The sequence below is a fragment of the Raphanus sativus genome, chromosome 1 (assembly GCF_000801105.2).
Source record: "Raphanus sativus cultivar WK10039 chromosome 1, ASM80110v3, whole genome shotgun sequence".
Lineage (NCBI taxonomy): Eukaryota > Viridiplantae > Streptophyta > Magnoliopsida > Brassicales > Brassicaceae > Raphanus > Raphanus sativus.
The window spans coordinates 15002797-15026733 of record NC_079511.1 but is presented as its reverse complement, the minus strand read 5'-3'; the positions used below and the strand labels follow the sequence as shown (position 1 = coordinate 15026733).

At 35.8% G+C, this 23937-nt stretch overlaps 1 protein-coding gene and 1 pseudogene across 1 annotated transcript; one reads left to right on the top strand and one right to left on the bottom strand.

Annotated features, from left to right (window-relative positions):
• Positions 1–1056: 1056 nt before the first annotated feature.
• LOC130494677 (serine/threonine-protein kinase MHK-like) lies at positions 1057–3470 on the bottom strand (annotated as a pseudogene).
• Positions 3471–5328: 1858 nt separating this feature from the next.
• LOC108831323 (uncharacterized) lies at positions 5329–9170 on the top strand. The gene is made up of 13 exons (XM_056989935.1): positions 5329–5691; positions 5772–6236; positions 6458–6971; positions 7054–7188; positions 7267–7412; positions 7535–7606; positions 7716–7775; positions 7896–7976; positions 8103–8201; positions 8275–8636; positions 8703–8787; positions 8851–9125; positions 9167–9170. The coding sequence occupies exons 1-13, from the start codon at positions 5329–5331 to the stop codon at positions 9168–9170; spliced, it is 2661 nt and encodes an 886-aa protein (XP_056845915.1).
• The last annotated feature ends 14767 nt before the right edge of the window (positions 9171–23937 follow it).

Below are 23937 nucleotides of genomic sequence, written 5' to 3'. Positions count from 1 at the left end.
AATAATGCATTCCTTAATGTTCCTAACAAATTTTACCATTCATTAGGAATAGTCATTCCTTTTCATTCCTTCTCATTCCTTTTATTGTAGAGAATTAAAGAACAAATTTATTCCTCACTAAATTTGATATGGAATAACCGTTCCTCATCATTCCCATAATTTTATTCCCATCAATTCTTTTCCTTTTTGTTCCTACTATTCCCGAAATGGTCACCAGTTAGACCCATAGATTATTATTCATCGAACGTCCTCCATTACTTCCTTTTATTCTTCTTCTTCTTCCTCCGCTCTGTTTCTACTTCTTCTCTTTATCTTCTTTTTCCAAGACCTAACCTCCACTTTCTCTCAGACTCATAGTGGAAGTTCTACCTCACCAAAAAAGTTCCCAAACTCCTCAGTCTCTTTGAAATCTTTTTCCCAAAAAAAATTTCTCAGTCTATTTTCTTTTCCACCGCTCTTCCTCTTTATCCATGGATTTTTTACCTTACAAAAACTCATCAACGATCTGTTTTTCCACATAACGACCAAACCAACTCGAACCAAAGAGTTCACGTGGATGTGGTGACCATGTCATGGAACCAGAGGTAGCGGTAGCTGAATGAAGCATGGTGTTGGAAAGAGAGGGAGAAAAGGGTGTATGAGTAAAACTTGACAGCTGCTATTTCCACCAAACATGATATTTCAGCAGCCCATCCTATGAACTTGAAAGCGATGGTAGACTCAATAGCCGAGAAGCCACTACCGATGTCGTCAAGTTGAATACGCAGTGCAACTTGTTCTTTTATTTATTCTCCTTCCCCTCTTATTCTTCCATCTCCTCTTAGCTCATCATCTTTTATTTATTCTCTCTCACTGCACTCCATGATTAAAGTAGCCTAGTCAGAAGTCAGTTCAATAGGAAAGCTTAAAACTAAAATGATATCAGGTCAGTTTGGATGCCATTAAGAGATTTTTCCAGAATTTTTTTTGATAATAATACATGTTTTGTTTGCTAATACAAAACATTTATGTTAAACACATTCATGGAATCATTAGAGAAAACATGGATTCATATTCTCACCTGAAGGACAAAGATAGAGGACATGATTCAACAGGTGCGTGGCCGCGGCTTTCATCAGGAGAGAGCAGAGACCAGAAAACTGTAAATGTTCAAAAAGAAAAAAGCAATTCAATAAAGAGAAACATAACCAACACATATGCTTTAGGTTTAATCATAACACTCACCTGATGGTTCACGATCTTTGTTAACCATAGGGCAAAAGAGAAAGTTCTGCAAACAAAAAGTGTATTGGATTCATTACAACAACAACAACTCAATGAGAAGCTCATTACAACTTCATGGCGTCTAAAAGATTACCTCACTCATATCCTGAGATGCATTGCAGACCATTTCTGCAAAAAAAAAAGTTGCAATGTCAATGCGTGTAATCATATGACCATGCATCCTGCTCCTACACAAGGAGAGGATACTTACCTAGTTTAGGAGCGCTTGGTTTTACAGCCAACGTCAAGCGGAGAAAACATTCATCTTGTTTTGTGTTAAAGTCCCAGAGGTTTAGCTCAAGATTAGGCATATCCGCTGCTGAACAAAAAAATAAGTTGAATTTAATCTAAGGTTATGAAAGGATAAACAAATAAAAAAATCTCACCAATGGTGTTAAGCCTCAACTCAAAGGTCATGTAGAGGATACGAAGCCTGCATAGCCATCTATTGGGGTCTTATATTTATCAATACAGAGAGAGTATGTGTGAAACAGATTAAAAAAAGTAAGAGGATGAGTCAAATTACATTGAAAAAGGAATGGTTTAGCGCCTGATCAGCAGTTGGTCGTTTCAGTGGATCCCATGAGCAAAGTCTCTCTTGAGTCAAAAAGATATAACATCAGATCGATCATATAAGAAACCAAGATACTTTTTTTATTCACAGGAAAAAAAAAGAGTAAAACACAAGGACTCACAGTGATCAAATCAATAGCTTCAGGAGAAGCATTGGGGAGTAGATCAGCAATCCTTGTCTGTGGAAACTGTTCACAAATAAATTCAAAGAACAAATTAAATACAAATATTCTCTTAAAAAAGAACCTTATATCTTTTCACTAAGATTTGTTACCTCTGTGTGACTAATACTCATGATCCAAGATATGCTTTTTGCTTCAGGAAACGTGGTCCAGTCAGGCTTGCCAAGAACACAGCAAATCTTGTATAGTTGATCCATCTCACTGCTCACATCATTATATAAGTGTAAACAGTATACACAAACTTGACCCAAAGAAGCTAAACTGCACTATCAAATTTCACTGTTCAGAGACTCAGGTTAGGCATTTGGTAAAATAACAAATAATTCACCTTTCACCAGGAAATAGGGGATTAAAAGCAAAAATCTAAGCTAATATCGACCCCACTGCCCACATGTCTGCAGTTCTTTTACATGTTAGTCTCTCTCTAAACTATATTCTAATGTGATGAAACATAAAACTTTTTTTTTGAGAAAGTACCAACTGCAGGAGTGTATAATGAAGACTGTAGCAGAACTTCCGGAGATAGATACCTGTTGCATATAAGAGAGTCAGTTATAAGCTAGTAAAGTTTATATACCACCCTGCCAAAAAAAATATAAAATGAATCAATCACTTACCAACGCGTAGACACATATTCAGTGTAAGGAGGCATAGATGCAACTTCTCTAGCCAGTCCAAATTCAGCATTTTCAGGATGTTGTTTATCACCAGCAAATTCTCTTCAAAACCAAAAAAAAAAAATACAATATGTTTTTAGGTAAAAGACATTCAAAGAAAGACAAGCAATTAGCATGAGGAAGCATAACATTACCTGGTTTCAGGTCCGGATGGAAGTAACCATTTTTATGCATGTGTGCGAGGCCTTGAAGCATCTGAGACACATAACTTCTTATCTCTCCCTCAGAGAAAGGTCGTTGTTCCCTTTCTTTCATTATCTGGTACAGATTGTGATCCTAACCAAGGAGAATATTATACCATTGGTTAGTAAAACATGTTACAAAGGTGAAAAGAAACCGAATATAATCTCTCTCTGTCTCCTACCATGCACTCAAAGATGAAGAAAAGCTCGTTATGTTCCCTAGCAATCTCCTTCAACTTTACGAAGAGCCTGCAGAGTCACAAAACTACAGCATTAAACTCATTGTTATATGGAACTACACAAATTTACCAATCTTTGAATCAAATAAAAGATGAGCATTCTCCCTTTGTAAAGGCCACAAAGCTTTGAAAAATTATATTTCCAACTTACAAAACCTTATGGTTAACCAGCGTAGCTAGGGTGCTACGCAGACTTCATTTCAAATGATTGTAGCCAAATTTCCTGCAAAAACACACAATCTTTGATAAGCCAAAGATTCTTCTCGTTATTCTCAAGGAAGTTAAAGTTAGTAAATAAAAAGGATCTTTATGAAATGGAAAGCAAAACTTAACACACCTGTGAAAGAAGAACATAGGTATGGATGGAAGTAAAGAAAGGTATTGATTGATGAGAGTCGGATGATTTTCTAGGCTGTTCGATCGGAGAAGACGAACTGTTTGAGAAACGTCGCGTTAATTCTGTCGCAACTTTTATTAGATCATCTTACAAAACTTAAGCCTTCAAGCCCAAACAAAAATATTTTTAAGCCCATACGTAAATGGAGAAGCCCCCCAGACGGAAATAAGTACATCGACCAGTATGACGTGGACAATTAAAAGCTTCTAATTGGTCGATTTTTTTTGAGGAGGTGGACACTCTAACTGAGCTTCATATTTTCCTTTTAGTAGTGTAATAGATTTTAATTTTAGAAAATTTGGTTATATTAAAACTGAATATAAAGAGTTAATCACAAAAATAATTGTATTGTTATAACATGGGAAATTTGGACACATAACTATAGTAGGATTTAAATTCAGGCGTTAACCATATTGAGCGGGATGCTACGATATTATACATATCATAGCACGTGATGACAAAAATACCCTTACCTGCGCGTGGAAACCGCCCTTTATTCTGGAGAAACCGAAAAGTCCCAATTTTAAAGTTACTGTTGAACGCGAAAGAGAGAAGGTTACGGCGGCGAAAGGGTGAAGAAAATCTAGGGATCTTCTTCTGAAATCGGACGACGGCATAAACAGATAAAGGGGGTTATCGGAGAAACGGCAGAGTTGCACCCGATAGCGACGGTTTCTGTGGTTCGACGGCGACGACAGTGAGCGAAGAAAAGAGACGGTGAAAGGTAAAAAGCTTGATTCTTTACAATTGATATCAAATGCAAAGGGTGACGGATAGTTGATTGTATAAACGGATGGTTTATCAGATTAATTGGTGACGCAATTCGACGGTTGCATAGAGGAGTCCGCCAGCGAAGGGAATCAACGAGTAAGAAAGGTATGTAGTCGATTTGGTTGCAAATCTTCAATAACAAACTTTCGCCCTATCACTAAACTATACTACTGATGACAGTCGTATAGTATATCTTTGCTTCGTGTGGAGTTTTAGTGTTCTTACAACTATACTACGAGTGTACATGGCCTAGTTTTGTATCTTGTTGGATGAGGGAGATGAGTAAGTAATTATAGTTTGATAGGAAAACAAACTGATTTTTTGTTAATTGTAAACCACATATTCTTGTAGTATAGTATAGCTTTGATTTGTGTGGATTTTATTGTTCCTACAACTATACTACGAGTGTACATAGTCTAGTTTTCTATCTTGTTTGATGCGGGAGATGAGTAAATAATAGACTGCATAATTTGGTAGGATGCAAGGGAAACGCAACTATTTAGTGAAATGATATACTTTGATAGGACCGTAAACCAATTTTCCGTAATTCTAAACTACATATGCCTGTAGTATAGTATACCTTAGATTTTTGTGGAGTTTTAGTGTTCCTACAACAGGGAAGCGCTTTTGTTTAGGCTGTATATCTATATACTATATGACCATATGATAGTAGTATTCGGTTCTCATTTGTTGCAGTTTCATTGTTAAGTGGTTTTATGTTCTTTTCCATCAGACTAGGCTCGTTTTATGTAGAGAGCAACATAGGATAGTAATTGTTGCTGAAATTGTTTAATACACAATACTATTGTTGCAAGTAGTTTAGTTTACTTCTATTTTATTAGCTTAAAATACATTTTCCTATCTGTTAAACTATAATTTAGTATACTATTGATGCAAGTAGTTTAGTATACTTCTGTTTTATTTGCTCTAAAAACCGCTGTCATGTCTGTTAAACTATAATTACTCGTAGTATAGTATAATAATGGTTTGTTGTTTTGTTGAGCTTTCGAATAATGAATACTGCATTGTCTATTAATGTGCAGGATGGAAGAGCTAGGGTTGCCAGAGCAGTTGTATCAGACAGGGTACGAACCAACTGGGCGTAAACGGATTAATAATTACTTCAATTTGAGGTGGATTGAGGTTATCAAAGAATCACTAACCGTTGCGCAGCAGGAGATGTTAGCAGAATCCCAATTCCGCCAAATAATGCAGATGGGGTCCCATACATTTTCAGTTATGTTTGCACACCAGTTGTTGGCGCGCCAGTTGGTTACCCGGAAGAAGTACGAACTATGGTGGCGTTTTGCGGGGAAACCAATAAGGTATGGTATTGGAGACTTTGCTTTAGTAACGGGTCTTAACTGCGGGATCCCTCCATCAACTGGTGATGGTAGTCAGGCTGCAGTAAGAGGGAAAAAAAAGGAAAATCAAAGGGCAAGCAAGTCGTTCCCGAGGGAGGGGTGTGGATGTCTTTGTTTGGGAAGGAGGATAAGATTACTCCGGAGTGGATTGTCCAGCGGTTGGCACAGAAAGACAAATGCAAAGATGAAGAAACGAAACTACGTTTGTCACTTCTGTTGCTAGTGGAAGGGATTTTGTGTCCAACCAGTGGGTGTACGCAGATAAGACCTGAAGTTGTGGAGATGCTTGCGGATTTACAGAAGTTCCTCGACTATCCATGGGGCCGGGAGTCGTTTGTTTTAACGGTCTCAAGTGCGAAGCCAAGATCGGCTTCACAATATGCGCAAGACACAGTGGCAATTCAAGGATTTGCACATGCTATTGTCCTTGTTACCATATGTTGTTGTCCCCAGATTATAGTTGATTCAAGGGCAGCTGAAGAATTGTTGGACGACTCCCTACCAGTCGAGGACATAATTGATGGTGTGTGTGCGCGGAGTGTCAGGATAAATGTTGTTACGGTCCAAACTATGGAGACTATTGGCATGGTATGTTCCTTATTTACATATTTCTTGCCTCGTATTATAGTTTGCTTCTGATTGATTGGATTTGAATTCTTACCTCTGCTACTACACTATGATATAGCTGGAAGTAGTTTAGTATGTTGCCTATAGGTTTTGATTGCAAACGTTTTTGCCTACGTGCTTTATACTATAACTGCATGTAGTATAGTATGATTTTGATATATTGTGTTGTGTGTTATGACCAGGCTAATGTGAGGTCACTCATATGCGAAGGTTCTGACATTCCCCCATTTCCTGATGAAGTCGACGATTTCGAAGTGGGGAACCTTCTTGCATTGATTCGGGAGGACTTCCCTTTCGAGCTTAATACATGGCGGGGTGGTGTAAAGGCTACAGATGCGCGTCAGGGTAGAGGAGTTGGTGGCCGATCAGGCATCGAGGGCGAGGATGGAGTTGCGGATGACCGGAACGATACAACCCAAAACTTAAACAACCCCCAGAGAGACGGTCGTGATGTCGATCGTATAGCACGTGCTGCAGCGGATGCGGTTGTGGCACAAGCGATGCCAATGTTTGAGGGTTACGCGGTTAATATCAAAAGTCACGTGCTGCGAGAAATATCGATGTTTAAGGAAACCATCGGCGGGGAAATGAAACTTGTCAACCGTGAGCTAGGTGAATTTCGTAAGCTTCTGATTCCACAATCAGCGGGAAGAACAACAATGTATCAGGAAACTCGTAGAGCATCACCTAGAAGCAGTAAGTGGCCGCAAGGTTGATTTGGTTTTTGCATTGTTGGATACATATGTTGCAATGGTTAACAACTTATATAATGTTGTAGGGGACGGCGATGGTGAAACGAGTAACCCGCCTAATGTCAGTGACGAATTGCGGGAGGATGCGACTGCAGGATGTGGAAACCAAGGCATTGTCAATGATGATGGAACACCCACAGAAACAGAAGCTGCCCAACAAGGTATGAAACCTGGAAACTGTCGTTGTACTTAATGTATATGAGGATTACCGGCTTATACTGTAATAGATGTGACCGCAGGTAACGGTGGCGACGGCACGTCGGGTAAGGAGAAGGCAACTGATGTACTTTCCGATTGTCTGCATCCGGATGATGCAGTGAACATGGTTTTGGATTCCTTAAGAGTTGAAGGGGACGTTGAACCAGAGGGCATTTCACGTGAAGAGGTAACTAACTATCCGATGTCATACTATAAAACCAATAGTATGGAAAAAACGGTGCTCACCTGACTGGTTTGTTGTTCATATGAGGGACTCACATAAATATCCACGCCTCCTATTATTTGTAGGTCTCCCCAGTTAGAAGTGCGGAAACGGAAGTTGCCCCCTCCGCAGACATTTCAACAGATCCGTTGCCAGAAGTAAGTTTATTTTGTACCACACACATATTTAATATGTTCATATACTATTCTATGTAGAAAAATAGAAATATATATGGCATTGCAACTGATTCATATACTTATTTATAAGGAGGTTACCCCTACTAAAGTGGCCCCATCCCCAGACATTCCAACACAAGCGGTGCAGCAAGTAAGTTTTTTTGGTGCCATACCACTTTTCAAAAATGTAAATATACTATGCTATGTTGTCAAACAGAATAGTATCGTATTCATTTTGGCTCAGCAACTTATTCATAGATATATTTATCAGGATGTTACCCCTATTGAACCTGTTACGGACGTATGTGACCAGGAAGCTAATCCCACGGAGGTCGATATTGCTTCTCTTAATGTAAGTGACATCATGCATCATTTCCTGTGAAAGTTTATGTTCAGTGATGTCTATTCTACATACCAATCTAGTATAGTTTCGTAACCGTATGTTCAAAAATTACCTATAACGCCGCCTTGGTAGCAGGAACAACATCGTGAGTCGGCTTGTGTGGATGCGACAGGAGAAACACCTCAGACGCCAATGGCCGGTTGTTTGGGATCCTCATCCTCGCAACTTGATCAGGTGTGTTATGCTTAACAAAACTTACATTGAAGATATATCGTAAGCTGTTATGTAAACAAAAGTATATGTACAGAGGAACATTGGTGCAGACGTAGTGGGTGAACAACCTCAGCAACCAGAGGTAACCAACCATGAGAAGCGTGTTAGTAAACGCCCAAGAATTGCTACAGTCAGATATACTCCGGAAGAGGACGCGGCAAAGAAAGTAAAGGGGAACCAAAAAAAGAAGAAAAATGTCGCCCCCCGTGGGAAAGGGCGTAAAACGAAGGAGGAAAACATTGTTGAAACGGGGAATGTTCCAGTTGCAGATAACAACCCACCTCCGTTTCTAACTACCGCAGGCCCTATTGGACCTCTTATTGGTGGCTTTTCCCCTGTTCCCGGACTAAATGGATTCCGACTAGCAGCGTTTACAACCCACATTATTTTGCAAAGGTATATCAAAAGCCCGACAATTAAGTTGCTTTTTATTTTTGATTATAATAAAAATGTTCGAAACAGGGATTACACATTGGGGAACGGTCTTGTTGTTCCCAATACGGTCTTTCGAGATTTCTTTCAATCTTTGAGTCCGCAGACAGTTCAGGTAACACGAGATATTTTATTTTTTCACTGACTATACTACCCTAATGTGTATTCTAAACTGCAGGCAGCTGACATGGTAGTTAGTTTTATTCGGAAAAGGGTTCGTGATGCGGGAGTAACCACCTATGATTTTCTGCCAGCCTCTTTCCTGATTTCGCTTCGTCTTGAGTATGGTCAGTTCAGTCTTGTGAACGATATTGCAAAGTTCAGCTTCTCGAGTTGTTTCGGCAAAGACGGCATGCCTGCAATGCGGTGGGAAAGTAGTGTTAACGTTCTATACTGTCCTTTTCAGTTGGACGGCCGCCATTGGGTTGGGGTCGTTATCGATATAGAACAGTGGTCGGTCACCATTTTAGACTGCAATAGTGTGGTTGTCCCAGTTGAGAGAATGGAAGAAAATCTCCAACCCCTTATCCAGCTCTTCCCCTATCTGTTACCGCTATATGGCTGTGCCCCTAAGATGGAAGGGGGAATTGTTGCACCGCTTTCTGTTATGCGCGTAGAACCCCCGATGTTGGCAGAACCCACAGGTAATTTTCCATACTATGTTAATATTTGGAATAGTCTATATGTTACACATATGTAATGTCATACTCGTTGTTTTAATGAATTTCAGGTTTATCATGTGTTGCTAGTCTTCTACTTCTCGAACTACATGCAACAGGTTCCATGCATCAGGCTGCCAGTTTGAATGTTGATGTACTCTCGGTGGCGGCGAAGTCTTACGCAGTTGCTGCATTGGAAGCATTTTACCCCAACGTCATTCCGTGATAGGAATTTCTGTGTTGTTGTATTTTTCTGGCATCAGAATGTTGTTTTTCTTATGCAATTCTCAGAACAAACTTTCTTACTCTTCTCGGCCACACTTCTGTTTCAAAAATGTTTCGGGTTTGAATCTTTAAAATCTAACTTATCTCATTTGACTTGTTTAGAAATATTATTCTGTTTGCCTGCTTTACTTTCAGAAAAATTTTTAGTTTATATCTACTGAAAGCCCTCATGATTATTCATACTTACTATTTGATAAGTTACATTGTTTAGCGAATTTCATATATACAAACTTTGTGTGTGTTTTGAATTTTCTATACCATAACATGTATAACATAGTTTGGGTTTAGGATTAGTATTTAAGTTGAGTGTTTATATGTATGTTTGGAATCATCTATGCTATACTATTATTTCGGCTTAGTATAGTATACTGATATTTGTGTTTCTCAAACAAGAAGACATAAGATTTGTGGTTGGGTTGAGGATTTTATATTTGGGTTGGGTTTAGGATAGTGTTTGGGTTAAGAAATATGATTTGGGTTTAGGGTATATAGTTTGGGTTTAGGATTAGTATTTGGTTAACTGTTTATTTGTATGTTTGGAATGATATATACTATACTATAAAGGCGGTATCGGATAGTGTACTGATATTTGTGTTTCTCAAACAAGAAGACATAAGATTTGTGGTTGGGTTGAGGATTTTATATTTGGGTTGTGTTATTGATAGGGTTTTGGTTTAGAAATATGGTTTGGGTTTAGGGTTTATGGTTTGGGTTTAGGGTATATAGTTTGGGGTTAGTGTTTATATGTACGTTTGGAATCATCTACACCATACTATACTACCATATGGTATAGTATGTTTCTATTTGTGTTTTTCAAACAAGAAGACATATGATTTGTGTTTGGGTTGAGGATTTTATATTTGAGTTGGGTTAAGGATTAAGGTTTGGGTTTACAAATATGGTTTGGGTTTAGGGTACATGGTTTGGCTTTAGGGTATATAGTTTGGGTTTAGGGATTAGTTTTTGGGTTTATCATCTATTCTATACTATAATATATGTTGCTATAGTCTAGTGGTATTTGTATTTTTCAAACAAGAAGACATATGATTTGTGTTTGGGTTAAGGATTTTATATTTGAGTTGGGTTAAGGATTAAGGTTTGGGTTTATAAATATGATTTGGGTTTAGGGTATATGGATTGGATTTAGGGTATATAGTTTGGGTTTAGGGATTAGTATTTGGGTTTAGTGTTTATATGTATGTTTGGAATCATCTATTTTAAACTATATTTTCTGGTTCCTATAGTATAGTGACATTTGTGTTTCTCAAAAAGAAGACATATGATTTGTGTTTGGGTTGATGATTTTATATTTGGGTTGGGTTAGGGATTAGGGTTTGGGTTTAGCAATATGGTTTCGGTTTAGGGTATATAGTTTTGGGTTTAGGGATTAGTATTTGGGTTTAGTGATTATATGTATGTTTCAAATCATCTAATCTATAATATACCATCGGTTCCTATAGTACAGTGATATTTGTGTTTCTCAAACAAGAAGACATATGATTTGTGTTTGGGTTGAGGATATTATATTTGGGTTTAGGGTTTAGGATTAGGGTTTGGGTATATCAATATGGTTTCTGTTTAGGGTATATGGTTTGGGTTTAGGGATTAGTATTTGGGTTTAGTGTTTATATGTATGTTTGGGATCATCAATTCTATACTTTAATTCATTTCTTATAGTATCGTATTATTGGTGACTCTCAAACAAGAAGACATATGATTTGTGTTTATATGTATGTTTGGAATCATCTATACTATACTATAATTGCGGTTTAGTATAGTGTACTAATATTTGTGTTTCTCAAACAAGAAGACATAAGATTTGTGTTTGGGTTGAGGATTTTATATTTGGGTTGGGTTAGGGCTAGGGTTTCGGTTTAGAATTATGGTTTGGGTTTAGTGTTTATGGTTTTGGTGTACGGTATATAGTTTGGAATCATCTCCTCCATACTATAATACATGTTCTTGTAGTATAGTGGTATTTGTTTTTTTCAAATAAGAAGACATATGATTTGTGTTTGGGTTAAGGATTTTATATTTGAGTTGGGTTAAGGATTAAGGTTTAGGTTTATAAATATGGTTTGGGTTTAGGGTTTATGGCTTGGGTTAAGGGTATATAATTTGGGTTTAGGGATTAGTATTTGGGTTTAGTTTAGATGTATGTTTGGAATCATCTATTGCATACTGTACTATTTGTTCCTATAGTATAGTGGTATTTTTGTTTTTCAAACAAGAAGGCATATGATTTGTGTTTGGGTTGAGGATTTTATATTTGAGTTGGGTTAAACATTAAGGTTTGGGTTTTGGGTATATGGTTTGGATTTATGGTATATAGTTTTGGTTTAGTGATTAGTATTTGGGTTTATCATCTATTCCATACTGTACTATTTGTTGCTATAGTATTATGGTATTTGTTTTTTTCAAACAAGAAGACATGTGATTTGTGTTTGGGTTCAGGATTTTATATTTGAGTTGGGTTAAGGATTAAGGTTTGGGTTTATAAATATGGTATGGGTTTAGGGTATATGGTTTGGGTTTAGGGTATATAGTTTTGGTTTACGGTTTAGTATTTGGGTTTACTGTTTATATGTATGTTTGGAATCATCTATTCTAAACTATATTTGGGTTTATCATCTATTCCATACTATACTATTTATTACTATAGTATAATTGTTTTGGTATTTTTCAAACAAGAAGACATGTGATTTGTGTTTGGGTTCAGGATTTTATATTTGAGTTGGGTTAAGGATTAAGGTTTGGGTTTATAAATATGGTATGGGTTTAGGGTATATGGTTTGGGTTTAGGGTTTAGTATTTGGGTTTAGTGTTTATATGTATGTTTGGAATCATCTATTCTAAACAATATTTTCAGGTTCCTATAGTATAGTGACTTTTGTGTTTCTCAAACAAGAAGACATATGATTTGTGTTTGGGTTGATGATTTTATATTAGGGTTGGGTTAGGGATTAGGGTTTGGGTTTAGCAATATGGTTTGGGTTTAGGGTATATCGTTTGGGTTTAGGGATTAGTATTTGGGTTTAGTGATTATACCTATGTTTGGAATCATCTAATCTATACTATAGTACCGGTTCCTATAGTATAGTGATATTTGTGTTTCTCAAACAAGAAGACATATGATTTGTGTTTGGGTTGAAGATTTTATATTTGGGTTAAGGGTTTAGGATTAGGATTTGGGTATAGAAATATGGTTTCTGTTTAGGGTATATGGTTTGGGTTTAGAGATTAGTATTTGGGTTTAGTGTTTATATGTATGTTTGAAATCATCAACTATATACAATAATATCATTACCTATAGTATAGTAATATTGGTGTCTCTCAAACAATAAGACATATGATTTGTATTTATATGTATGTTTGGAATCATCTATACTATACTATAATTGCGCTTTAGTGTAGTGTACTAATATTTGTGTTTCTCAAACAAGAAGACATAAGATTTGTGTTTGGGTTGAGGATTTTATATTTGGGTTGGGTTAAGGATAGGGTTTGGGTTAGAAATATGGTTTGGGTTTAGGGTTTATGGTTTGGGTTTAGTGTATATAGTTTGGGGTTAGTGTTTATATGTATGTTTGGAATCATCTTCTCCATACTCTACTATCAGTTTTTGTAGTATAGTGGTATTTGTGTTTTTCAAACAAGAAGACATATGATTTGTGTTTGGGTTAAGGAATTTATATTTGAGTTGGGTTAAGGATTAAGGTTTGGGTTTATAAAAATTGTTTGGGTTTAGGGTATATAGTTTGGGTTTAGGGATTAGTTTTTGGGTTTAGTTTATATGTATGTTTGGAATAATCTATTCCACTTTGTATTATTTGTTGCTATAGTATAGTGGTAATTGGGTTTTTCAAATAAGAAGGCATATGATTTGTGTTTGGGTTGAAGATTTTATATTTGAGTTGGGTAGATCCTTATTGTTTGGGTTTAGGGATTAAGGTTTGGGTTTATAAATATGGTTTGGGTTTAGGGTATATGGTTTGGGTTTAGGGTAAATAGTTAGGGTTTAGAGATTTGTTTTTGGGTTTATCATCTATTCTATACTATACTATTTGTTGCTGTATTATAATGGTATTTGTGTTTTTCAAACAAGAAGACATATGATTCGTGTTTGGGTTCAGTATTTTATATTTGAGTTGGGTTAACGATTAAGGTTTGGGTTTAAAAATATGGTTTGGGTTTTGGGTATATGATTTGGGTTTAGGGTATATAGTTTGAGTTTAGGGATTAGTATTTGTGTTTAGTGCTTACATGTATGTTTGGAATCATCTATACTATACTATATTATCAGGTTCCTATAGTATAGTGACATTTTTGTTTCTCAAACAATAAGACATATGATTTGTGTTTGGGTTTATGATTTTATGTTTGGTTTGGGTTATGGATTAGGGTTTGGGTTTAGCAATATGGTTTGGGTTTAGGGTATATAGTTTGGGTTTAGGGATTAGTATTTGGTTTAGTGTTTATATGTATGTTTGGAATCATCTAATATATACTATAATATCGGTTCCTATAGTATAGTGATATTTAGGATTCTCAAACAAGAACACATATGATTTGTGTTTGGGTTGAGGATTTTATATTTGGGTTTAGGGTTTATGATTAGGGTTTGGGTATAGAAATATGGTTTCTTTTTAGGGTATATAGTTTGGGTTTAGGGATTAGTATTTGGGTGTAGTGTTTATATGTATGGTTGGAATCACCAATTCTATACTATAATTTCATTTCCTTTAGTATAGACGTAATTGTGTCTCCCAAACTAAAAGACGTATGATTTGTGTGTTTTGTTCTCCAATACCTTCGCGACTTATCAGCTCTCTCACTACTTGATCAATTACATTGTTTGGTTCTCCAATACTGTCGCCAATTTTTTTTCTCTGTATATTGTTAAAATGTTTCACACTATGTCAACTAATTCGACTTAGTATTGCTCAACCTGTTGCTTATTTGGAACGGTTTAGATCTATACTAACAGATATAATAGTATGCCGCAGACACTCTTGATTTGTTTATGTTACTATATGTTTAGTTGAGTTAAGGTTGTTTAAAACAAAAGTTGCATATTTAATACATTCAACCGGGGCAGTTCATTTATATTACACAAAAACAAAAGGGGTTCAGAAGGCTTAGATATTTTACAAACACAGGATCACTAAGTCAACAAAAGGAAAACTTGAAAATATTTCTGTATACTTCAATTGCAGAAGTATACATCAGTATTTTCAAATGATGAAAACACCAAATGTTGACGCCGCATCATCACACCATCTACTAAATGGGTGGAAACTTTATTTAACCTTCTCCCAAAACCTTAGACAGCTCACATGTTATGCCCCGAATTGTCACTAGGTTACTCATATTGGATGACGGCAGGAGGCCTTGTTATGGCCTTCTCCCCTGCACCTACTGCATTTTCTTGGTAGCAGGTGGCTGGATCGCTGTAGAGGCCAAAACCGAAATACTTAGAGGTCAGACTATACTTACAGGTCGGACTATACTATAAAGTAATATAGTAAAGTCTATCGTTTGAAGAAGTTATTTTCACACCTTATCTTCGCCGACTGAAAGGATACGCTGCTTCCTGGGTCTTCCTGGAGGACGCTTAACGGCGGGGGGAGTAGAGATTCAGCGTATGTCTCTCCTATTTGGGTCCGACCCACAGAAGGAATTGGGTAAATTTTTGCTTCATATGCGCTGTGCCATGTGTCAGCGAAATAGGCGGCTGCAACCATTGCTTCAGTTGCCATCCCTGCTCTCCCTGCTGCTGCAACAACATGTTTGCATGGAATACGAAGCTGCTGAAAAGACGTGCAGGTACAGGTTCCAGCATGTAAATTGACCATATGAAACTCGCCTGTTGTTGACTGAATTTGGAATTCCATTTCACTGATTCCTGTGACCGCAAACCCCGTCGATGCGTTGTAGTTTGCTTCCACCATTCGGCGGACACTTGGAGTTAGGGTCCCCTTATGTTCCAACGCTTTTCCACGTCGTATTGCAAACCAACACATCATTTTTGTGCGAATGTACTCGCACATGGAGATAAGGGGGAATTCCCTTGCTTCCGTCAAAACCGCATTCCACGATTCTGCGATATTTGAATCCATAATATTGAATCTCTCTCCTGCGAAATGTGCCCTCGTCCAATGTTCGAACCCTGTTTGTAGCAGAATTTAGATATACTAAACTATAACGTATGTACAATAGTATAGAATTAGAAAAGTCTATACCTATTTCGACTAGATAGCCAGCACATCGTGGGCTTACGCGTTGAATGTCCAGGAATTTCTTATTGAACTCTTCAATCGTGTAAGCTCTTGCTGCTGCTCCCATCAAGGATGCCAGGCGCTTGGATTTGAATCTGGCCTTTATGTTTCTCCACAGATGGACAGTGCAAGAGGCATGCTTAGCTCTTGGGTACACCTGTTTTGCAATCGTATAACATGTTAACTAGACTATAATATCAAATAGTATAGTCTGCACAATGCTTAAAATCGTACCTTCTCAATTGCATTGTAAATGCTTCCATGTCTGTCTGATACGAAGACCAGGTGATCTTCATCCGAAGCAAAAATTTTCAGCTGCGTTAAAAACCAGGACCACGACTCATCGTTCTCACTGTCGACTATGGCATATGCGAGAGGGAAGATTTGAAAATTGCCGTCTTGAGCAGAGGCCGACAGCAAACAACCACCATAGTGTCCTTTCAAACTTGTTCCATCAATGATTATGACTTTGCGCATGTACCTGTACCCTTTCACCGATGCATCCAAAGCTATGAACGCAAACTTAAACACCATGCGCCCATCCGTCAACATCTCAGTGTGCAGCTCGCAGATGGAACCGGGATTTGTTGTTTGCAAGAGTCCCATATAAGCGGGCATTAGTGCGTAGCTGCCTGCCATAGAGCCTAATGCCAATTCCATTGCAATCTCACGCCCCCTCCACGATTTCCAATACGATACATTGACATGGAAGTCGTCGAGAAGCATCTTCCGAATTGTTGCCGGCGTTGGACCACGTTTAATGGCAATGAATCTCGATTGGATGATCTCCCCAATGACTTGAGTTGTGGCCAACTTGTGGTAGTTTCGGCGTGCATCCAGCGTACAACAGTGATTTAGTGTGGCCTGTCTGATCTGGAAATTTCCTGTGCCATCAACACGTGCGGCGTATACTCTCCAAGGACAGTCAATTGCAACGCATATAAGAACCATGAAGGTTGGTGTCGAACGCTTTGTCTTGAAATGAAACTTCCGATTGATTGCATGAATTGCAATTTTTATCTTGCAATCGTTTTTGGACTTGAACACTTGCCCCACAAATAGATTATCACCTTCGTACGGCACTGCCTCCAGCGCATCCTCTATCCCTGTGTTCAAAATTTGATGATGTTAACTCATACTTCGGTGTATATTTGTACTATACTTTAAACATATGTAGTATGGTATAGTATATAACTTACCATCTTTCTCACAAGTCTCGACGACAGGGGGAGCATCGCGTTCAAACAGCACATTTTGGGACGTTTCATCATCAAGGATTTGGTGGAGTGCATCTTGAAAACTTGACCAATGGGTTAGGCCTGCAGCTCGCTCAGCCGCCTCAACGAGTGCTGCTTCTGTAACAGGAATTGGAGCTTGCACAGATGTAGCTTCCGAGGGTTCAGCAACCATATCAACGTCATCTTCAATACCTTCAGGGGAGAACAACCTCCTTTTAACTCCCCTACTTGGTTCGCCAGCCTCAGCAAATGGCGCATATGGCGTACCTCCATTCCCGCCGAAACGATGGCCAATCTGGCTTCCACTGTCATCTTCCCTCAGTATCGCCTTTCCTTTTCCACGATTCCCTTCGCACGGGGGTGGGCTTCTAAGCCTGAGAGTAGGCTGGTTCTCCCTTATTACTATTCCATCTGCTCGCGATGGTATAGTCTCGTGGACAACAGCTCTAAAACTTCCGCCCACAGCGTTCGTCAGTGTGGGACGCGTTAAAGGCGTTTCGGAAATAGCAAACTCCATCCACTCATCCTCCGGTTCCACATCTTTTGCATGTGGCTTCGGCGGTGCTGTCGTTACACCATCGACGACTTGAGCAATTGTAACAAAGAGGTTGACCTCCTCTATTTTGCGCCTCATTTGCACAAAGACCTCTACCTCGTGGTCGTCTGATATGAACTGTGGAGTTGACCCATCTCCGTCGTCTATCAGCATCCACAAAGGGTATTGGTATGACAGTTTTATTGTGACGTAGCGCGACTCGATACGAAGTCTCTCCTTCACGAGGTCCACCATTTCCTCGTATTCAAGCCCGGATTTGAGTCTAACATACTTTATCTCTTGCTCGTTCTCCGAATCGAACACCCATGTTCCAGTAGCCTCACGTACCCAGGTTCCTTTGAGTATACGAACATAGTCTTGTTCTGTCATCTGCAAAAAATGGATCAAATTTTAACTATTTTGTTAAAAATTAATCTCTTATTGTTCGACTTCCCCATGAAACTCAGATCTAACCTTTTTATTCATATTTCTCAGAGTAACTATATATTCTACACAATCGAGTAACAGCTACTCCAGAAACAACAAAACGACTGAGCTAATTTCGTTTATAAATTATTCCTTTCTATACATATCAATGGAAAGGTATTTCTCATGTTCTACGCGGTTTCCCTTTATAGACTCAAGTGTTCTTCATTTATTGTTCATGCTTTTATGATCAACATTTATGACGAGATGTAGTGTAAAGATGAAGATAACTACCTCGCTGTGGGCAGTATATGCTTTAACTTCGCTGCTGTCTTCTTCTTCAGACATTCTTCTTGTTTATTCTCTCTGTGTTTAATTAGAGAAGATAAGGACAATGACTTTTAATAACCATACAATAAATGACTCCAGTATAGAACTGAGCGGGAAGAGTCTCTTTTCAAATTAGAAATTAATTAGTGTTATGTTAGAGATTGGACAGGCTAAAACAATAAGTTTGGTATAAAACAATAGAGCACATGGGTTTTAAGAGTCGCCACTTACCTCACGCTTAACGCGCGGCCAGGGAGCGAAGGGGAAAAAGTGGACCGAAATTGTCCCATCAACAGTGCCATGGCTATATTCTTCATTAAACGGGCTGCTATGAATATTCATCAAATTGACCCTTATAACATATAACCAATTTTCTTACAACAATTTTTTTTATATATAATATATAAATAATTATTTTTGTGATTAACTCTTTCTGTTCAGGGCCTGTTTAACAATGTTATGGACCCAAGTTAAAAAAATATATTTATCATTTAAGATTTAAATTCATATAATATTTAAAATATTTTAAATTTTAATAAGCAATATTTTGTATATTTCATGAAGAAAATAAAACTATATACATATCAAATATCTTTGGGCCTTTGTCAATTTTATTTATTTTATTTTTCTGTATAAAAATATAGACTTTAAAAAAAACTAGACCCATTAACGGGTTTTTAAATACTCAACTATCTAAAATCAGCATTTTTAATACTCAACCCAACTATCACTTGTGCAGATTTCATCCTAAAATCATGCTTAACTGCGCAAAATTAGACTTTTAAAAAATCAAACTTTAATTATTAAACGTAAATGTTGATTGAAATTAGAAAAGTTATCGAACTCGGTTTTCAAAATTTAGAAACACTAAAATCAATTGCCCTTACACGATTTTGAATAAAAAGTAAACGATTAACGGTAGGAAAAAGATCATGTCTAAGTATGACAAGTCTCTAAGCACACAAAAGAAACTCTTTGTCGAACTTAGATATGATTCAACAAAGCTTAAGTGTTTACCACTCATTCTAAGTGGAAATTAGAATTGTAGGTGTTCTTCGAATATGAATTTTTCTGGCTTCCACCATTAGTTCCAAAGAAGGTTTTTACAATTCACTCACCTAAAGTACTTTTGATCGATCTTCAATCACGGGTAATCGTTTCTTCTCACTCAGAATCGTGTATAGGAAATTAATTTTAAGTTTTTTGGGCTTTTAATGCCAAAATCGATCCCATTTATAATTGCAATTAACGTTTCCGTTTAATAATTAAAGTTTGAATTTTGAAAAGACTAATTTTATGCAGTCAACCATGACTTTAGGGTTAAATATGTGCAAGTGATACTTAGGTATGAAAAGTGTTGATTTCAAATTATTGGGGATTTAAAAATTCATTTTTCCACCCTTTAACTATTAACTAGATTTTGATCCGCGCTTTGAAAACGGAAATTTTATATAGTCACATTTTTAGTTGAAAGTAAGATTGAACGTAAAATATGTAACTCGAAGTCCGAACCGAATCCATATCAGAAAACCCGATCAGTACTCAGTCCGAAATTTAAGAAAAATCACTATCAGAATGTAGGGGTGGCCGTTCGCATACTCATTCGAGTTCGGATCGGGTATTTCGGTATAAAGGTATATAGAACCCGTTCGGATACTTTTGTACTTCGGGTCGACTTCAGTTATTTCTGGTCGGGTTCAGATATTTAAATTTCGAAAGGAAAAAGTCATTTTTAAGTTTCTTGTATTTAAAAATTTAGCTTTAGATTAACCGATTTTCATTTTTAAAAGATTGAATGATTAATAGATTTGGAGATAACATTTCAAAAATAAATAGACATTAATTTTGGTAATATGTGAAGATATTCTTTTAGTTTGTTATAACTGTGATTTGGTAAATTGATATTTTGAAACATCCTTTTATTTTCTAGTTAGTTGCCGAAATTATAAATATCGTAAATCATACATCTAGTTAATATTCTTAAGGAGAAAATTCAGCATTTTTAATTGCTGATTATTATTATTTTTAATTTATTTTATGCTATTACTAATCTGCTATGAAGTTTAGATATTAAAGTTCATTATCAAGTTTCAGTTTCTAGAAAACGGTATCTATAATTATAAACTGAGTTGTATGTAAGCAGTAATAGTAATACAGTTTTTGAGTTTAGGGTTTTTTCATGGCCTATGACTGACACGAAAAGTGGTTGATTATTCAAAGTTGGTTCTAAACTGTGTAACTATAGTTTGTATTACCCTATACTTTAATGTTGGTCCTTTATGTATACACTTAATTTTATGCATTGTATACAATCTCGTATGGAATATGTTAACAATATTGATAACTCATTTTTCCTTAATTGTAATCAATATTATAAATAGAGTTGTTAATATTATAAATAGAGTTGTTACAGTTAATGAAGAAATAATTAATCAAATATTCTTTAAATATAAAAAATAATGGCATTCTTGTAAATAGTTTGAAAAATTATGGGTATGTCAAAAAAAAAGGCTGTTGTTTTAATTGTATTGATATACATCGGACACAAACTTGAACCCGGGGCGATCGCACTGTTTGTCCTCCCTAATTAGCCAGCCCTGTTTCTATTCAGATAAGACTTGGATTCACCCCTATAGTGAACCTTTAAATTCACCACCTTTTTAATAACCAATCAAAGTGCCAACTAGATTAATGATAAAATAAATAATATCATATTTAATAATGCTAATATCACTATTTAATCTCTAAACTCAAATTCTATACCCTAAATCTAAATTTTAAATCCTAAATTTTTAATTATAAACCCAAACTCTATACCCTAAACCAAAATCTTAAACCCTAAACCCAAACCATACATCATAAACAAAAAATCTAAACTATAAACCCAAAACTATACCCTAAACTCAAACCCTAGACCCTAAACCCAAATCTTAGACTCTAAACCCAAACCATAAACTCTAAACCCAAACCGTACACCCTAAACCCAAACCCTAGACTGTAACCCAAACTATGAACTCTAAATCCAAACTTTAATTCTTAACCTTAAATTTCAAAAGAACAACATCAATATTAATCTAAATATTTAGGGTATAGGGTTTGTATGTTATATTTACGTTTTGGGTTTAGAGTCTAGGATTTGGGTTTAGGGTATAGATTTTTTAGAGTTTAGGTTTTTGGGTTTATGATTTGCGGTTTGGGTTTAAGTTTAAGATTTGGGTTTAGGGTATAGAGTTTGGGTTTATAATTTAGAATTTAGGGTTTAGAATTTGGATTTAGGGTATAGAGTTTGAGTTTATGGATTAGATAGTGACATTAGCATTATTAAAATTATCACTATTTATTTTTTTAATTATTTTGGTTTTTGAAAAATTATTTAATATTTTTTAATCATTAATCTAATTGATACTTTGATTGGTTATTAAGAAGGTGGTGAATTTAAAGGTTCACCATAGGGGGTGAACCTAAGTCTTGTCCTTTTTATTCAATTTTAGTTTGTTACAATTAATTAATTTTTCTAAGGGCATCTCCAATTATTAACATTATTTTTACATCAAATGATGTAAACTCAAAATAAACTTGTGTTTTACTCCAATGGTTTCCCACATTTCTGCTCTCAAAAAATAATGTTCTATTATTAATACTTATTTTAATTCTATAATAAAGCTTAGTATTTTAAAAACTTACAAATTTACCCCCAAAATAATTTTATTTTAACTAAATATTTGTTGTATACATAATTTAGTTTTCAAAAGAATATAAAATGATTTATATAAACTTATAATTGTATTATGAAAATATTAATAAATTTGTTAAAGTGTAAAAATACAAATATTAAATCTTTCTAGATACAAAAAAGCTATAGAAAAGTTTAAGGATCAAATTTTAAATAAAAAAAGTATAACATCAAAATTAAATTGTGAATAATGTTCCTTCAAATTTGAGGAAATACTATTCACAAACTCATTTTTCCTCAAAATGATGTACCATTGGAGAATGACTTCCCTCATTTTTTGATGTTTTTCTTCAAGATGATATACCATTGGAGATGGTCTAATAATTGATATTACCTTTTCGTCATCTTTATCTTTTGTTATCGATAGTTGATATTAGGGATGAGACGGACCAGGTATCCGAGGTATATTAGGATACCTAGATCCACCGGATCCATAAAATTATTACCTGGATCCGGGTTCGAGCCTTCTGAATATCCGGGTTTGGAATATCTAGACTAAAATTCGAATATCAGCGGATACCCGGATCTGACCCTTTTGAAAAATAAAAATAAATTAAAATTAGCTAATTAACCATTTATTTAGTCTATTTAAAACTATTAAAAAATAAAATAAAATTGAAAAATTATTGAAATTTAATAAAATTAAAATTTTAGTTATTTTATATATAAACTATATATGGTATACATATATAAATGTAATTATATTTTAAATATTTTAAATATATGATAGGTCCGGATCCGGATATCCGAACCTAAAATTATACTATCCGAATCCAGACTTCCCGTATATCTGTTTTTTTTCGGACCGAACCGGAGCGGATACCGGATCAGATGGAGAATCTGGATTTTAAGTCCTAGGCCTAGTTTATATTATTGTATTGGAATTGTATAATGTTTTTAGTTTGACTAAAAAATTTTCATCTAATTATTTTGTTGTATGTCATTTAATTTTAGACTAAATTATCATGTGCTTTCGTAAATATATATTTTATTTTTATATTAATATTTTTATCTATGTTCAGTGAATATTTAATTTGGAATTCATGACATAGCCTTTAAAGAAATCTACACTTATATAGATACAATATTTCGTTTAGAATGATCTCACAAACATAACCCATTCTACCATATTTCTAGCAAAAAAAAAAACCCTGAAAGGCTGAAACAGAATTACTTCAGTTACAGAAATGATCACCTTTTATAACAGGACGTAATAAAATATTATTTACAAAATCGAGCGCCTTGCTCTGGTAGCACGCTGGTCTGCGATGGCATTTCAATGTGCAACGTGCGACCAGTTCGAAGCTCGACCGAGGCACCCAAAAAGAGAGAGAGAGCGACCAGTAAAGTAGTAGAGCAGTAGAGAGCGTCTTGATAACATTAAACATATAAGGTATTTCCAAATATCTTTTTTTTTTCTCCAGCATCTCCTAATTTCACAATAAGAGAAAGGAAGGGGTATGCAGACGTTTCTTTCCATCCTAACTCTAATCAAAATGTTTCGAAGCCAGTAATTTCTTTTTTGAAAGTCGAAGCCAGTAACCGGATAGTTTACATTATGATCCAAAATTTTCTTTCAAATACATCCTTGTAAATATAATAGGGGTTTTCATCACACATCATTAATTCAAACTACTACACTGTGACGCGTCAGATATCTATAATTATAAGTACAAAAATAAAATTTCTCTTAGTTTTTCAATTTATTTACAATAGTATACTACTAAAGTTATTAATTAATCTACCTTTTAGGATAATTAATAAATTTTAATATTTTTTTA

Bases quoted from the DNA above. Each gene is read 5' to 3' on its own strand.
- LOC108831323 (XM_056989935.1), top strand. From the start codon at position 5,329: ATGGAAGAGCTAGGGTTGCCAGAGCAGTTGTATCAGACAGGGTACGAA. The intron at 7,189-7,266 runs GTATGAAACCTG...ATGTGACCGCAG, and splicing joins AACAGAAGCTGCCCAACAAG to GTAACGGTGGCGACGGCACG. The intron at 7,607-7,715 runs GTAAGTTTATTT...CTTATTTATAAG, and splicing joins CAACAGATCCGTTGCCAGAA to GAGGTTACCCCTACTAAAGT.